This window comes from Cynocephalus volans, chromosome 3 (genome assembly GCF_027409185.1).
Source record: "Cynocephalus volans isolate mCynVol1 chromosome 3, mCynVol1.pri, whole genome shotgun sequence".
Classification (NCBI taxonomy): Eukaryota; Metazoa; Chordata; class Mammalia; order Dermoptera; family Cynocephalidae; genus Cynocephalus; species Cynocephalus volans.
Window position 1 is genome coordinate 103,484,958 of NC_084462.1, and position 18,692 is coordinate 103,503,649.

At 38.7% G+C, this 18,692-nt stretch overlaps 1 protein-coding gene across 1 annotated transcript; it reads left to right on the plus strand.

Moving 5' to 3' along the window:
• The first annotated feature begins 1,904 nt into the window (after window positions 1–1,904).
• CHRM5 (cholinergic receptor muscarinic 5) lies at window positions 1,905–3,503 on the plus strand. Its single transcript, XM_063091841.1, has one exon. It carries the CDS (start codon window positions 1,905–1,907, stop codon window positions 3,501–3,503), a length of 1,599 nt encoding a protein of 532 aa, XP_062947911.1.
• The last annotated feature ends 15,189 nt before the right edge of the window (window positions 3,504–18,692 follow it).

Genomic DNA, 18,692 nt, shown 5'->3' on the forward strand with positions numbered 1-18,692 from the left:
ATAAGTTAAAACGAGACTGAGCCAGGTGGTAACAGGAGGAATGGAGAGGGAGTGATAGGAGAGATATTCGTGGGTAAATTGGACTATATGTGTTTGGAATGTGAAGGAGAAGAGTGCAAGATCAGGAAGTCAGGAGAATCTGGTTTCTGGTACAAGACAATATCATCAATTCAATTCCATAGTCAAGTAGAGGTGTTGGAAAACATCCAAAATTACAGTTGAAAATATAAAACACGGGCAAAAAAAATCTATAGCCTGTCACAAATTTGTCATCATTATGTTAATTACTGTTACCAAAGAAGTGTCAAGACTGGCAATAGGCAGAGCGGGTATTGCCCACATGGCGTGCTCAAAAAGAGTCATCAGAGACTCTTCTCCCTTACTACCTGGTGCCTGGGATTTTGTAATTAAAGTGATATTTGTTATATATTATCAAATACATGTATGCACATATATCCCTGGAAGGAAAGATAAATGGTAACAGGAGTTATATCTGGAAAAGGGGAGTTGGGAGCTTGGAGGTCAGAGTTAGGAGGAAGACCTGTCTTCTACCATTTACCCCTTTGTACCCATTGACATCTTTGTCATGTACGTAGATTTTTAACCTTCAAAAGGTAAAATTCCTTTTAGTTTTAAAAGTTGGAATTTGTGGACAGAGGATGGATTAAATATAGTGCATATATTAAGTGGAATAATGTGCAGTAATTAAAATGAAAAAAGATAGCTCTAGATGTACTAATGCAAAAGCTGTTCATGATGATTTGTTAAACAGAAGCAAAATTCAGAGTGTAGATATTAAAAGTGCACACATTTAAAAATAATTGTATTTAAATATTTATTAGCATATACATAAGGGGAAAAACTGCCAAAATATACAGTAAACTGTTAGCATTGATTACCGCTGCAAGATGGAATTTGAAGAGACTTTTGTTTTCTAATTTGACATTGAAGGAACTTCTATGAGGAGCATATTACTCTATAATTAGGAAAAAGATAACCTCGAGTTAAGGGTTCGGATCCCCGTACCGACCATCTGTAAGAAGAAAAATAAAAAGAAAGAAAGAAAAAAAGATAACTTAAAACAGTTCTATGACATTACAAATAGTCCAAGAGTGGAGGGAGGGTCATTATCTTCATCAGCTGGGGCAAATTTCAACTCCCCCGCCCAGATGAAAACCAGATACACACTTGGAGTTTGTGCAGTAGGGCAGGGAGAAGTGGTGTAGTAAGATCTTGGCTCAAAATTGCACCTCAGAATGTTTAATAGAGACTGGTACTATAGAATAGATGCAACTTGTCTTTTTCCCCAATGCATGAAAGTCTAGGTACTTATCACCATGAGCTTAAAAAGCAGTATTTCTAAGTAATCTAAGGTAATCTAACGTCCCTGCTTTCCTCTCTTTACTGCTCCTCAACAATACAATTTTTTTCTTCTTTTTTTGTCCTCTTTATCTTCCCAGCCCTTTTTAAAAAGCTGCCACAAGAGGGCAGCAGCCTCATGCATAAAAAGGGCACTCAGACATTGGTAACTATAAAAAGCATAAGGTGCTACTACATCTTTGTTATTAAAAAAGACAACAGAAAGAAGCAAAAGAATGATGCCATTATAAAAATGTTATTATGTTTTAACATCAAGGTCAAAGGTTTGGATCCCATATTGGAAAGCCGCCAAAAAAAAAAAAGTCATCAAAACCTTACAGAGATTTTAGCATCTTGCTCTGATTGTATGCAGCCACATTTAATAGTCTGTTAGAAATGATATACAGTGGGTAGAAAAGAAAGTCAAGCTGGTGAGTGGGGCTAATGTGTTTTCCTCTCTTCCAGATGCTGGCCAAGAAGAGGTGATAGAAAAGAGAACAGTCTAGAACCTAAGACTTAGTCCTAGTGTAAATTTCTGCACCAGGATGGAAGGGGAATCTTACTTCAATGCAACCACTGTCAATGACACCCCAGTAAATCACCAGCCTTTGGAACGCCATGGGTTGTGGGAGGTCATCACCATCGCAGCTGTGACTGCTGTGGTAAGCCTGATCACCACTGTCGGCAACGTCTTGGTCATGATCTCCTTCAAAGTCAACAGTCAGCTCAAGACAGTTAACAACTATTACCTGCTCAGCTTAGCCTGTGCAGATCTCATCATTGGGATTTTCTCCATGAACCTCTACACTATGTACATCCTCATGGGACGCTGGGCTCTTGGGAGTCTGGCTTGTGATCTCTGGCTTGCACTGGACTACGTGGCCAGCAATGCTTCTGTCATGAACCTTCTGGTGATCAGTTTTGACCGTTACTTTTCCATCACAAGACCTCTCACATATAGAGCCAAGCGAACCCCAAAGAGGGCTGGCATCATGATTGGCTTGGCCTGGCTGATCTCCTTCATCCTCTGGGCCCCAGCAATCCTCTGCTGGCAATACTTGGTCGGGAAGCGAACAGTTCCACCAGATGAGTGCCAGATCCAGTTCCTCTCTGAGCCCACCATTACTTTTGGCACTGCCATTGCTGCCTTCTACATCCCTGTTTCTGTTATGACCATCCTCTACTGCCGAATCTACCGGGAAACAGAGAAGCGAACCAAGGACCTGGCTGACCTCCAAGGCTCTGACTCTGTTACTGAAGCTGAGAAGAGAAAGCCTGCTCACAGTGCTCTGTTTAGATCCTGCTTTAGCTGCCCTCGACCCACGCTGACCCAGAGAGAAAGGAACCAGGCCTCCTGGTCATCCTCCCGCAGGAGCACCTCCACCACTGGGAAGCCATCCCAAGACCCTGGCCCAAGCGCCGACTGGGCCAAATCTGAGCAACTCACTTCCTGTAGCAGCTACCCCTCCTCAGAGGATGAGGACAAGCCCAGCACTGACCCTGTCTTCCAAGTGGTCTACAAGAGTCAGACCAAGGAAAGCCCAAGGGAAGAATTCAGTGCTGAAGAGACCAAGGAAACTTTTGTGAAAGCTCAAACTGAAACAAATGACTATGACACCCCAAAATACTTTCTGCCTCCAGCTGCTGCTCATAGATCCAAGAGTCAGAAATGTGTGGCCTATAAATTCCGAATGGTGGTAAAAGCGGACAGGACCCAGGAGACAAACAATGGCTGTCACAAGGTGAAAATCATGCCCTGCTCCTTCCCAGTGTCCAAGGACCCTTCAACAAAAGGCCTCGATCCCAACCTCAGCCATCAAATGACAAAACGAAAGAGAATGGTCCTAGTCAAAGAGAGGAAAGCAGCCCAGACCTTGAGTGCAGTTCTCCTGGCCTTCATCATCACATGGACCCCTTATAATATCATGGTCCTGGTTTCCACCTTCTGTGACAAGTGTGTTCCAGTCACCCTATGGCACTTGGGCTATTGGTTGTGCTATGTCAATAGCACTGTTAACCCCATCTGCTATGCCCTCTGCAACAGAACCTTCAGGAAGACCTTTAAGATGCTGCTTCTCTGCAGATGGAAAAAGAAAAAAGTGGAAGAGAAGTTGTACTGGCAGGGGAACATCAAGCTACCCTGAAAAGTTAACAACTCCTCTCAAAAGAATAATGACCGTAGTCGACTTCCTCTGAGGATGGGCAAGCTGATTCTGGTTTATTCATTTTCAAAAAGGATATCTGCTATTTTGAGTTCCTGAGGACTTTTGTAAAGGCTCAAGGACTGCTGCCAAAAGGAAGGAGTCACCACTGCAGCAGTTGCTTCTTTATTAAATGATTCTCATGCATGACAATGGCCACCTGATGCCACTTAGAGTTTGCCAATGAAGTGAAGAGATAGACTCATGGACCTTCACAGGAGAAAAAACACTAGGTCACAATGAACAACGACTTAGGAAACTTCTGTCTAACCTTCTGTGGGGAACAGCAGAGGTAGAAACATCCCCTGTGGAAACCTGTCATAGAGTTTTGTGCAATATGTATGTGTCTATAAAGTTGTCTTGTGCCAATGAGATCCAGGAGAATGTAAGTCAGTGTTACCATCACAAGAGTGATGCTCAACTGGCTTCTAAGAATATGTTTCTTCATAAACTAATCAGTATTTATTATGCAACTATTTTGTGATCTGTACTGTGGCATGTTTTCCCGTCACTACAACTGAGTGAAGCTTTTGGTCTGCCTTTCATAACTGATGCTAATTCCTGGTACTCACTGAAACCAAGCTGATTCCCACAGAACCAGCCTTCCTCTCAGAATCCTGGGTCTGGAATGACATTGAAACCTGGTCGTACCCAGTCCTTTAGAGGGGCCTCTATTTTGATAATAAACACGATCAAGTGTCCACAGTTAGTTATTTTAGTTTTTACCAGTGGGAATTTTTTCCTTTTATTTATTTTTTATTGTTATTTTTTTGAGGCTGGTTGGTAGGGGGATCCAAATCCATGTCCTTGGTGTTATACACCACACTCTCCCAAGAAGTTTTTCCTTTTATCTAAACAAATATTGTGTATTCTATTTTGTGCCCATTTGAACCCATTTATTTGTACTCTGTTCTTAGGAGGACTAGTTGTATAACAGCCTTTCGCTTGGTAAAGGTCTTCTCCAGGCTATTTAGTCATGATTCTGACATTGTTTTTATAGGTCTTACTTTCTAATATCTTCACAAGGCAAAATGTGACAAACAACTTTGCTTTTGAACTTCCTGAGCCCTTTTGCAACCCTCAATTTCCCTCATCCAGACCCCCAGTTCACACCCAGGCACAAGCAGGTCACTGTGCTACCTCCAGGGAGAAGTGCTATTTGGGGAAAACAGGGAGATGGACTTTATTTCTTTATAGGTTCTTTAAATCAGGGCCCAGATATGACTTACTTATTCTTTCCTCTTCAAATTCAGTCAAAGATGAGAAGCTGAGAAAAGCACAGTTGAAGAGGGTCCAGAGAAGCTAGCTATGATCTGAAAGCTTCATCTTTAAAAACAAAGTGTAGGTCATAGTAATGCATACAAATCAAAGTTATCAACATGCATTAGAAGCCAAATTTAATTGCAATTTCTAAGTGCATATAGACAATCTTAGATGCTTCTTTGATAATTCTGAAAATAAAACAATGTGCAAGAAATTGAAACTATGAAAGAGTGTACAAACATCTTTAAAAGTCCACAAAGAAAGCAGTAGTGCTACACAAAAAGGATTTTAAAGATGGAGCACTCCTGTCAAACAGAAGCTCATTATTTAACCAGTTGATCATATCTGCAGTGGTATTTAAAAACCTCCAGACTTTACATCACTTAATGTAGGCCAACACTTTTTCAGCAGGTTTAGTTGTCCTGGGAATTAGGTACATACCTGAGTATAGGAGAGTTTCGACCTACCACTGAAGAGCATAATCAGCCTCTTGCGTGAAGCCCCAAGAAGGCTTCAGGGTAGTAGAATCTCAGGCAGGACAAAGCTGGTCCACCCAAACTTCTTCTCCAGCCGTATAGGGACTTGATATTGAGATGAAATATTTTGGAAGCAATGTAGCTGCTGAGGCTTTGTGAAGGGCAGGTTGACACCTGTCAAGAATTTGGTAGAGAATATTAATTATTTGGCTCAGTTCTTCGGGACAGGCTCCCAAGGGTGTGACTTCATGAGCAAACCTGCTCCACCACCTCCAGATAATCAGTTGATTCTTTTCATTTAAGGCTTTGATACCTGATAAAAATGAAAAGCCTTCCATGAAAATAACACTTTTAGCCCATACTGGGCATTCACCATTCACAGTGGAGAGAGAGAAATAAGCTAATTCAAACAAAACTCAGAACTGAGGGCACACTTTGCATTTTGTTCATCTTTTGTAAAGAGATCTATGCTTCCTTCTTTATCATCAGCTTTGGAAAGCAGCATTTTTGCAGTCTACCTATGCCCTTTGATAGACAAAAAATACTCTATAGTATTCCATAGTTACTAGTGGAAACTATGCTTCTCTGGAATAGGGCCTCTAGTGGGGTCCTCAGAATGAACAGATCCAATTGTAAACTACAGGGACCTGGTGGGTGGGGGCATGGGCTGACTTCAGATCTTAGGCAGCAGTCTTCCAAGCTCTATCTATGGTAAACTATGTACAACTTTGACTAGTTACCTATTGGATGTTGTTATGCTGCTAACATTGTGATTTGTTTCCCCTAAGCTGTGAATTTGATGGCTTGACAGGGAATCTTTGTTTTCTGTACAATTTTTGGTTAAAAAAGCATTTTGTCAATATTCCTGGCCTCTGCTTTGCTCCTTTGGTGAATGTTCTTTGAGGACAGTGCTGTTGTTGGCTCTTTGCAATTGTGAAATCTGTACCTAAACCACTGGATGGGAATATACAGTTGTCTACTGTAAATACTGGAATTGCAAAGGATATGGGGACTGAGCTGCTTTTCCGTATTGTACTGGCATTATTCTAGATATTAAAGAAATTTAATCACACAGTGGTCTAATGCAATATTTAAATTAAAAAATGGTCTCAGGTTAGCTTGTTAGATCTGTCCATATTAGGGGTCCCACACACCAATGTATGGCCTAGCCCTTTAAGAAGGGAGGGGTTGGTACACAATATAGATATCATCCATCTTGCTACCTTTTGTAATTCCCTCTTTCCTCTCGGTTACCAATGACTAAATTAAGATAAAATGATGATGAAAAGAAGTCTGTGACTAAAATGCTTCCCTTTCCCTCTAGGACGCTGGAGGTGGGGCAGACCTCAAACCCTAGCTCTTTATCAAATAGAGACTGTACCAAACAGAACAGCAGCATTTGCTCTTTAACTGTTTAAAGAGTTGGCACCCCAGTCATTGCATTCCCATTGTAAGTGATACTAATTTCCATTTCCCCCACATCATTTCACCAGTAAAATTCAAGATTATGCAAACTCTTGTTCAATAAGGATCCCAGATTGAGAATTGGGGGGAGAAGGAAAATAAGTTTAAGAGTCAGTGAAGGAGCCAGAAACAAATTTTTTAAAAAGCATAATTTTTTTAAATAATTTTTTTTTGGGGGGGGGGCTAGCCGGTATGGGGATCTGAACCCTTGAACTTGGTATTGAAATAATTTTTAAACTTACAGAAAAGCTGCAAAAATAGCACAAAGAACTCCTATATCCTTCCCCCAGATTCAGCACTTGTTAACATTTTGCCACATTTGTGCACATTCTCTGTACATGTGTGGGTATGTGAACACACCCACAGACATTATTTTCTCAACCATTTGGGAGTAAGTTGTAAACATCATGTCCATTTACCTCTAAATACTCCAGTGTGTTTTTCTTAAGAACAAGGAAATTATTTTACATACACAATACAAAATTTAAAAATCAGGAATTTTGATGTCGATACAATATTATTATGTTCAGACTCAAATTCTACCAGTTGTCCAAATGATGTTCATTATAAGAATTTCTTTTCCAGTTCACAGTCTAATCTGGGATCACACATTGCATTTAGTTGTCATGTCATGTGTGACTACTTTAACCTGGAAAAGGTCCTCAGCTTTTTTTTTCTTAATTTATTTTTTCTTATTGTACATGTTTGTGGGGTATGGTTTGTTGTTTCAATACATGCACATATTGAATAATGATCTAATCTGAACAGTTAGCATATCTATCACCTACACATTTATCATTTCTCTGTGGTTGTAACATTCAAGATCCCCTTTTCTGGCTATCTCGAAATATACAATGCAATGTTATTAGCTACTGTCACCCTAGAGCACCAGAACTTATTCTTCTAACTATAACTTTGTAACTTTGTATCAGTCTACCAACCTTTCCCTGGCCACCCCTCCTCCTTCCCTTTCTCTGCCTCTGGTAACCATATAGACAATTATCATGGGTCAATTAAGAAAAATAAATTAAAAAGGGGGGGGGAAGAGAGAAATAGAGACATGGTCATTTTTTGAGAATACTACAATCCAATTTTTTAAATAATTTCCATTAGTTAAGGGTTGTCTGATGTTTCCTCATTAGATTCAGTTTAATTTCTTTATGAGTTTATTTTACTTTGTTTTGGACAGTAATGTCACAAATGTGATATTGTATCCTCAGTGTGTCACATCAGGAGGCACATGATGTTTTGTCCCATTCATTAATGGTGATGCTAATACTGATCAGCTTTTTAAGTAGAGCAACTGTTTGAGTGCAAAGATTTGTTTGCAAATATTTTGTCTTAGATTGAGGGGATATAGTCAAATTACTACGTTCAATAATTGCTTCTGTTAATTCTTTTTTTTCATTCAGTGTGGTTATGTTGTTCATTTGAAATTAGTTGGGTTTGTTTCTGTTTATATTGAATTTTAGAGTTTTCCTCCATAATTGTTAATTTAATTTCATTTTTTATAAGTAACATATTAATATGGTTGTAAAAGCAGGCCGGCCCGTGGCTCACTCGGTAGAGTGCGGTGCTGATAATATGGTTGTAAAAGTCAAAATTATACAAAAAGATACACTCAGAGAAGGTCAGTTCATCCTCTGTCCCTACCATCCCAGTCCCACGCACCACTGGAGGTAACAAATTTTCTTCGGTCTCTGGTTTATCTCTCCTTTGTTTCTTTTTCTTTTTTTTTTTAATTTTATTTTGTCGATATACATTGTGGCTGATTATTGCTCCCCATCACCAAAACCTCCCTCCCTTCTCCCTTCCCCCCTCCCCCCCAACAATGTCCTTTCTGTTTGCTTGTCATATCAACTTCAAGTAATTGTGGTTGTTATATCTTCTCCCCCCCCCCGGGTTGTGTGTGTGTGTGTGTGTGTGTGTGTGTGTGAATTTATATATTAATTTTTAGCTCCCACCAATAAGTGAGAACATGTGTTATTTCTCTTTCTGTGCCTGACTTGTTTCACTTAATATAATTCTCTCGAGGTCCATCCATGTTGTTGCAAATGGCAGTATTTCATTCGTTTTTATAGCTGAGTAGTATTCCATTGTGTAGATGTACCACATTTTCCGTATCCACTCATCTGATGATGGACATTTGGGCTGGTTCCAACTCTTGGCTATTGTAAAGAGTGCTGCGATGAACACTGGGGAACAGGTATACCTTCGACTTGATGATTCTTTGTTTCTTTTTTAAGCAAACTCTTTTAGTTATTTTTTCAGGTGTTTGCATCCATACTTTAAAAGATCATGCATATACTTTTATTTTTGATGTTTTTAGTTTAAGAAAATGTCTACAGACTTTCTACCATGAAAAATAAAGATTTGACTCTTATGTCGTGATGACTACTTCCCAAACACCCATCCCTCTACAATTTACAAAGCTATGTACACATGGGTACCGTGGTACTAGGTAAGGATGTGAGTCCTTAGAGAAAAACATAGTCTATGACTTCTTTGAGCACATACTGATACTGAGAGCTATAAAGACACCAAGCATAACAAGTTGAACAAATCTGGAGACATTAAGTCATAACAGGCAAAAGACTGACACTATTAAATATTCACATTAAACTCAAAGAGGGCACAGCCAACAATATCTTCCAATGGACTGCACTGTTGCCCATCTTCCTTGATGAACTAATGTGGTGGTGGGGGGGGTAGAGCTACAACCATAAATTTATTTGTGATCTGTGATTAGTCAAAGAAAGCCAAGGCCTAGCTCTGCTGACTGGGCTTGACAATTTCCAGACTTATCTGTGTTACTGTGCTTCTTGGCAATCTATATGTCCCCAAAATGTCCTAATTTCTTATTTTACATGGCTCTTGAACAAGCCTCACACCACCAGATGCACCCAAGGATGACTTTATGTTTCTGCTAAGAACAGTTCTCCAAACAGTATCATTTTCCCAGTCCTCGGCAATGATTTTCTGGACAGGGTTGTCTTGCATAAATGCATCTGCAGTGGTGTCCTAGTACAGGAAAGGGCACCCTTAACCTTCAACAAAGAACAGCTCATACGTAACTCACTTGTCCCTAATGTCACTAGCTGAGGAGTTGGTGCTCATTTTTAGTAGTCCCACGTGTATCCAAGAACAGGTTTATAGTCCATCCACTTTCAATCAAAATCCATGAAGCTGTTGATCATGATGTACTAACTACAGACCAGTTCCCCTACTGTACCATACAGTAGACTGAAGTAGAAAACATCACAAGCTAGAAGACAGCAAAGAGAAAAAGGTAATACAGATTAAAACTGGTATTTGGAGGACCACTCTTCTCCCTGAAAAACTAGATTGCCAAGAATGAAAAGTCCCTTGACAGGTCCTCTGGTACCCAGGAGGTAGGGTCCATTCAGGAGAGTCGGAAATGAAATGAAGACATTAAATCAAAAACTATGCTAAGTTTTGTTTTATATTCACTATAATATATTTTATAATATAGTGATTAGTATAATACATATTTGCTTAAAAACAAATAAGCAAATTTAAAAATTACCAATAATTCTACCACCCAGAGATAACCTTGGCCAAGGTTAGCATCTTGGCATCTATCCTTGCAGTCTTTTTTCTATGTACAAACACACTTTTTAAACACATGGAGCTACTAAATACTGTTTAGCAATCCTGTTTCTCATATCTTGCAGAAAATATCTGGCCACTCAAATATTCAAAAGCAGTAAATCATAAGGTTTCAAGTAACATGGGGAGTTCCTATTCATAACTAAATTTAGATTAGAAAGATTACTACTGTCCTTTTTCATCTTTGTTAGATGTACCCAGCACAGCTAAGTCTACAGGGGATTATTGCCCTCAGGAATTCTTGAGAAGAACCAATTACTCTCTGGAGGGATATTTTTGTTTTTGTCATTTATGTATTTATTTATTTTTGCTGGCCAGTACAGGGGTCAAACCCTGAACTTTGGTGTTATCAACTGGATTTTTTTTTTTTTTTTTTTTTTTTTTTATGCTTGGCCAGTACAGGGATCCAAACCCTTGACATTGGTGTTATCAACACCATGTTCTAACCAACTGAGCTAACTGGCCAGCCCAGGATTTTTTTTTTTTAAAGACTTATAAAATCTAATTTTTAAAATAACTGTATTAGTTTCCTTGGGCTGCAGTAACAGTTCCACAAACTGGTGGTGGCTCAGAACAACATAAATTTACCATCTTAGATCACAGTTCTGGAGGCCAGAAGTTTAAAATCAAGATGTCAGCAGGGCCATGCTCCTTCTGAAGGCACTAAGGATGGGTCTCTTCAAGGCCTCTCTCCTAGCTTCTGGTAGCCACAAGTGTTCTTTGACTTTTAAATGGCCGTCTTCTCCCTGTGTCTCTTCACATCACCTTCCCTCAATGCATGTTCATCTCTGTGTTCAAATTTCTCCATTTTATAAGGACACCAGTCAGACGGATTAGGACCCACCCTCATGACTTCATTTTAGCTTTATTATCTCTATAAAGATCCTATTTTAAAATAAGGTCACATTCTGTCGAACTGGGGGTTAGGACTCCAACGTATCTGTTCGAGGGGGACACAATTCAACCCAAAACAATAACCAAGCAAGAAAAACTCTTTCCTCTTTTATAGATGAACAAACTGTAGATCAGTGAGGGGTCATATTGAACAGGAAGGATTTCAGAACCACTACTGAGAAAATATGAGTATCCTCAACTGCATTGTAGAGACCTTGAAGGACAAGGCAGTCTTGACTGGCACGAGACAATTGCCTAGTATTTCTCAAGTACGTGTTTTCTCTGCTCCCCTGGACTGAAAAAACATGGGAAACTAAAGCTATTGAGCCAGATTTTCAAACTTCCTTCATGTGCAGTGAGCACCTTAGGAGGCTTTAGGCCCACATACCTTGAGCTTACCTTATGGTATGTTCTGTGAGAGTCCACCTCAAAAATTCTTCAAGATGACTAGCCTTATGAGAAAATAAATAAATAAATTTTAAAAAGAAAAGAAAGGAAATTCTTCAGGGAAATTTTCCTTTCTAAATTCCCAGCATCACCTCTCTGGGGCCCTGAGGGTTTAAATCTCAAAAGAGGACAAAATAAAAACCTTAGGTTATTTATTTTCTATAACCAGGATGAATGGGTCATTAACTTGATCCTGATCAATTTCTTAAAAGTGTTAATAAAAGTGCTAGGGTTTTTACTCCCATAGAGAATATTCAAAATCAGTAACCCTTGTTTCATTTCTACCCATATTCTTTTTTTTTTTTTTTTTCCTTTTCTTTTCTCCTACTTGTCACTGGAGCCATCTTCTCCAATGACTCAAACCTTTCCATCCCTTTTCCTTCGCCATCTTTTTAGATACAAAGTCACTATCCAGGCTACCTGATCACTCCTTTGTCTGGTTACTCATTTGTTCAGCAAATAGTTATTGATCTTTGTGGAAAGCTTGGGGATGCTGAGGGGAATAAGACACTGTCCCTGTCCTCCAGGAACATAGACTAACAGAACGATGGATGGAACAACTACAGTACAAAGAAAATCACTGCAGTGGTGGCCAAAGACCCTGCTCTCCCCAAGCACAAACATTTCCCTTCTCTGGGCCTCTTTTTCCCTGCACTTCAGCACAGAAGGGGACTAGCACTGAAGCTTGAACAGCAAAGGGTAGAATCCTTACCTGTTTGAAGAAGAAAGGTGAGTAGAGAGTGACAAGATGGATGTGAATTACATCGAACGTTCCACGTAGATGCTCTCACAGCACAGTCCTCTGGTCTTTTTTTTTCCAGTTTGGCTTGCAGTTCCTGCACTACATGCCAAGGTACTATGTTTTTCAGAAAGGAGACTTGCCCTGCTGGATATAGTCTAACCTTCCCATTCCATAATCTAATTCCTTCTTAAGGGAAGAGCAGAAGTCAGGTAGGAATACAGAAATTAAAGTTGCCTGTAGAATTCTGCAAGAACATTTTTAAAATCAAGTACATACAATCACACACATATTTACATACATACAACTTGAAGCAGTGAGGACAGAAAAGGGTCTCCAGGTGGAAACAGGTAGTTCATAGTAGTAGGGCTGAGCACCTACCAGGAGCAAGGAGCCCTCTGAGAGGCTTTGAAGAAGAGCAGAAACCTCCTTTCCAACCAATCTCCACCAGCTCCAAAGAAGGTGGAGAGAAGCAGAAGCCACCTTTATGCTACTGGCCTCTGTTGGGCCACATCATTTAAATATCTGAGGTTAAGCCAGAGGTGGGCAGGGAGCAAGGCAGGAGGGAAGGTAAGGCTTGTTTTTCTTCCAATTCACATGTTCTCTCAAAGTTTCTGGGGATTCAGATTTCTACCAAAGACCCTAGGTTTTTTGGCAATGACTCATGTACCACAGTTTGCTCAGAGACCTCTTATCAGTATCAGTCATGGCCAGGTGCTGATGATCAGGTAACCACAACCAGTCATAGCCAGGTTGAGGTCTCCATAAGCGGGAGTCCCTCCAAAATTGTGTGATTTGCCTATGCCAATCAAATCTATTTTAGGTGCACTAGGGGGCACTATTTAAAGGAAGCTTATGGTGAATAATAACTTCTCGACTTCTGCAGGACTCAATTCTGGGTCTGAGGGAAGAAGCCTTATGACTTCATTTTACTTCGTTGTTAATGTTCATTAGCCATAGTCACTGTGTTACAAGATTCAAACTCAAGGTGGACTGACTCCCAATCTGTGTTCAATTCTACTTCATTGTCTCAAACATCCTAGAAATCCATACATAGGGTTTTCCATTGTGACCTGTCCTGAGAAAGCCGAGGTGTTATCCGCTGGAAGATAAGGCGAATTCAGGCTTGCAACACATCCAGGTGGTGTCTGTCTACCTTTTGAGTTACTCGCCCCTCCTCTGGAAGTGCTCCAGCTACACTGTTCTTTCAGTTCTTTCAAGAGCTTATCTCCCCACCTCCAGCTTGCTCACTCCTATCCCCATTCTTCTAAGCCTCAGCCAAGTTAATTTCTATACAGTCTTTCAATCTTTCCTCAAGTCACTTTCTCAGGGAAATGTTCCTACATTTGCCCTCTATCTGCTCATCCAGGTTCCCTATTTATGAGCTTTCATAGGAATCCAGACTCTTCCTTGGTAGCATTTATCAAGATTTCATTACATACATGTGTTTGGTTGATTAATGTCTGTCTCCCTCTAAATGCTAAGCTCTGAAACCAGAGTTCATGTCTATTTTGTTCAATCATTGGGTTCCCTCAGCCTTGACACATACATAACACACGTACTTCACAATGAATTCTTTACTCAGTTAAGTATGTACATACCTGAGACAGGAGATGGTACAAGGCAATGTTCCCCGTTTTTGTTTTTTCCCCAGTGTAGCTAGGATTTTTGTGATCCCCTAAAAAATAGAAACTTAATTCACCATGGGTTTCTGATCTCTATCCTTGTCTAATGATTTGAGCTGGGATCCCAACCATATATGATAGAGCTATATGTGTGGCAGCTATCCCAGAACTGTGGTGAGAGATTAGAGGAGAGATTAAGATTCCTCTGACCCTTCCTTGAGGGCAGGACTGTTCAATTACTAGTGTCTTACTGTCCAAGGAGCTTAGGAACCAGAACGAAGTAGAAGTTAACAAGTAATATAATAAAATGAAGTGCTATAATGGGGTAAGCACAGGCATGAATGGGGACAAAGAGACTCTTACCCAAGCCATGGGGGCATCTGGAAGATATCTGTAAAAGGTGACTCCTACACTTAGTCCTGAAGATGAAAGAGGTAGACAAAGGAAAGGGATAGGGGTGATGGAGAGTTGAGAGGAAAAAATATTCCAAAAAACCCAGAGGTGAGAGAACATGTAGATAGAGCTTTCAGTGGTGACCTGTGAGTAATTCAAGATATGTATGGGAAGGAGGTAGCAAGAGGTAAGTCTGGAGGAACTATGGACAGGGGTCAAAGATGTTTATCTTGAAGTCCATGGGGACTCAACAAAGGGTTTTAATAGATGAGCGATCCTATCAGATTTGCCTTTTAGAAACATCTTTAGGATTACAGCGTCTGAAGCTCCAGGTACCAGAAACTAGGACTAGAACTACCTTCTCGTGGAAGTCAATTTCTCTTGACCACCCCACCTCTTCTCTCTGAGGAGTGTTTGGAAGGAGAGAGGCAAGTCCCTAGATCATGCCAGTAGAAGTAGGGGGAGGGTGGGCAGGTTGGAAGAAATGTGTGGCCATGTGCTAATTATGGGTATATGGATGTTTCATTTTTTAAGTGTAGCTTGTGAGAGAAGCACTGAAGGAAGTAGTTAATAGGGTTCACTTTAGATTAAGACAACTTACCCACTGGTGAGAGGAAATTTTTTAACCTGTTTCTTCATCTGAAAAGTAAGAATATTAATAATTATAAGCTTTTATTGAGGACTTACATACATGATCTCACTTATATTTGGAATCTAAAAAAGCCGAACTCGTATAAGTAGAGACTTGAATGGCGGTTGCCAGGGGCTGGAGGTTGGGAGAACTGGAAACACATTGGTCAAAGGATACAAACTTTCAGTTATAAGATGAACAAGTTCTGGGGATCTAATGTACAGCATGAGTAGTGATGGATGTGTTAATTAATTTGTGGCAATCATTTACACAAATGCATATGTATATCAAATCATCACATTCTATACCTTGAATATATTCAATCTGTATCAATTAAATATATTTTTAAATTTTTAAAAGGGGATAGAATAAATCACTTACATTCATATATATGAAATTTTTTATTTCAAAATTACCTGAAGAGATGCAGATACGAATCTTCAATAATGACCAGTTTACTAAATTTCAGTGGAATTAAATGTTAGGACTTTTCTATTGGAAATGCTGTGAACAGCTAGTTTCTATGGTTGTACCCATTCCTCCTATTTACTACTTGACCTTCTTAATTTACTCATCCCTCTTCTCAGGTTTGCTTGCCTGGCTGGCTCAATTCTCCCAGACAGAAGCCACTGTAAAAGGCTTCAGTTCCCCTATGGTCTCATAATAAGGTGCATTACTGTGGCTAAAAGAGATAAGCTAATATTTGGCGCAGTTTGGGGGGATTTTTTTCTAAAATAGCTCTTTTAATACTTCATCATCTTTTCTTTTTTCAAGAATATAAAAAAAATTCATAACTTAAGGCAACATCTGAATTTTAGAAAAACTACCCTCAAGTTCTTCTGAATGATATAAACATGTTTACCAATTGGATATTCTCACATAACTTACAAATTAAAAATAAATGACTGTAAATGATAATCACACCTAAAATGCCGAAGAGAACCATACAATTAGGTCCTGTTTCAACATGCTCTTTGAACGGAATTAAAGGACTCAGGCAGGCTTCTATTGTGTTCCCTAAAATTAGTGCTTAGCAGAATTTTTGTTGGGTTTAAATACAAAATGATAGGCAAGTGATTGTAACCATGTAAATGTATGTTTACATGTGACCTAAAAGGCAATAAACAATGAAAATTGTTGTTTTAAGTTTCTTTTTCTTTACAATATTTTAATAGAAAGATTTTCAATAGATTTTTTTTTAAACAAATGGAACTTTAGTTCAGTTCTAAAAAACAAAACAAAGCAAAAAAATTCCTGAAAGTCTGAGTGACTATTTAAATGAAAGTCTCTCCTTTATGTTTATTGACACTCCTCACTGGGCCCTGGAAATCTTTCTGACTACTGTAAAGTATGCTGTATGGTTGCTTCTTTCCTCCTGTCAGAGAAACATAAAGGAAAAATAAAATACTTTTCTACTCTGAGAAGGTTAGGTTAAATCCTGAATCTTTTCAAAATGTTAACTAAATCCTCAGAGAATTCTGAGGTTTCAACTCCTAAAAAACGGTTTGAAACTTGGGAGCAATAGTTTCACCCTGGAGAAATCATCCTGAGCACTCAGGACAAGAATGGGCTGCAAAGATGTGTTCTGCACAAAGTCACTACTCAGATTTAATGTAGTAGATGTGAAAAATTATAAAACATAAAACTCAAATTTAAAAAGAAATACATATAAACTGAATCTAAGAAAGGCCCTAAAGAAGAGCAAAATAATACTTTGTTCCAAATGGGGAACAGCAGAAAAAACACAAGAAGTGGCACTGATCATATGGTTCCTAAGGGTAGGAAATAATAGGACTAGGTTAAAATTATAATAGAAGTAGAAGTTTAGATATGAAAGGAAATTTAGAGGTCTAAACCAAATCTTTCAATTTATAGATGAGGACACTTGAGGCCCATTTATTTATTCATTCAACAAACATTTATTGTTGTGCCAATATGCTCAATGCTGGAGATACAACAAAGAACAAGACAAGACATGATCCAAGAAGGGAAAGTGACTTGCCCAAAGTCACAAAGCAAGTTAGCAGCTAAACCAGGGCTCTTTGCACTGAACCCCATATAGTCTAATAATATACAATCATTTTTGTACCTGTAATCACCTTAAGCATTTGATGAAATTTCTATGAAAAGATTAGATTTTCATATACAAGTGACATAATAACATTTCTGTAATATGATAAGGGGTATATATTATATTTGAATGCTGTTAGAATCTATATAAAAGAATCACAGTTTCTTAATTAGCATGTGAAATGGTAATTTCCTTGGAAGTGCTTTTTAATTTCTTGGTCCTTAGGTATTCCATGTGCAAATTTTGACAATCTAAATTATGAAATTTTTAAACAAGATTTCTGGTCATACAACTATAACTCTTACTATATCCTGCCTCCTTTCAATTACAAGGGAGAATGTCATATTTTTTCACTTAATATCTAAGCGAAAATTAGAATATTAGCTGAATGAGTGACATTCAGCTAGTGTTATAACATTAAATTTTCAATAAATGACTCTATTTTATAAGACCTAGTTCTACCATTAACCAGTTTCCCACCTAATCATTCATAGCTTAACCAGTTGGGTAACATTAGTATATATATTACAGAGATACAGTTAATAAAATGTTCTGTATCAGAACTTATTTCTTTAAAAGAAAACTCACGTACCTCATTTCAAAATGAACAATGTCACCTAATACAAAAGGGAAAATAGATTTTGGAACCAACCCTTTTTTGTTGTTTTTTGCTGATTTAATAACCTTAAGAAAGCAACAGGGGAGTACTTTAATATAGGAGAGAATAGGAGCCCTCTACTAGAAGCAATACTGTGGCCTGAGAGTTCCTCTTCAATTAAAACAACCCATAAGAAAAAGGTGTGAAATTTTTGTAACTTGAAATAAAAAATTTTTGACATACTCCTGATTGGAAAGTAGTAATTTATATTCCAACAATGCTCATCATGAAAATCAGTGATGAGAAAAATGAGAGGATTTAAAAGCTACCTGTCCTATACTACCATTATTACAATATGGAGCTCTTAAGGTAGATTTTCCTTCCTTATATTCTAGAAGGCTCTTCTACTGCTGCACTTCTTCCCCCTGGCCATTCATTCCCTATTATCATTTGTCCTCCGTCCTACGTAATAAGCTCTGTTGAGGACAGGCACTTGGATATTATTCATCTCTGTATTCTATCTTGGATCATAGCACATAGCTGGTACTTGATAACTGTAAAATGAATACCACAGATGGTAACCAGAATTAAGAAATTGATAGGATCTATTGTGATTCTTACATCCATACTCTGAAACTAACTGTCATAATAAAAATTTAAACTACATCAGGAACATGTGTTTCCACTTCAAATATCAGGTAATGTTAAATGGCAGGACAGGGCTGAGAATTTTGAAAGGTGTGGCCACACAAAAAACTGTGGTACCTGCTGCTCTAAAAATAAGTCACTTCCTTTTAAACAGGAAAGGTCAATTTCAAGCCCCAGACAATAAAAGATAGAAGAAAATTGTCAGGAAAAAAAAATAAGTGAAAAAAAAATGACAGAAGATAGGTTGATCTCT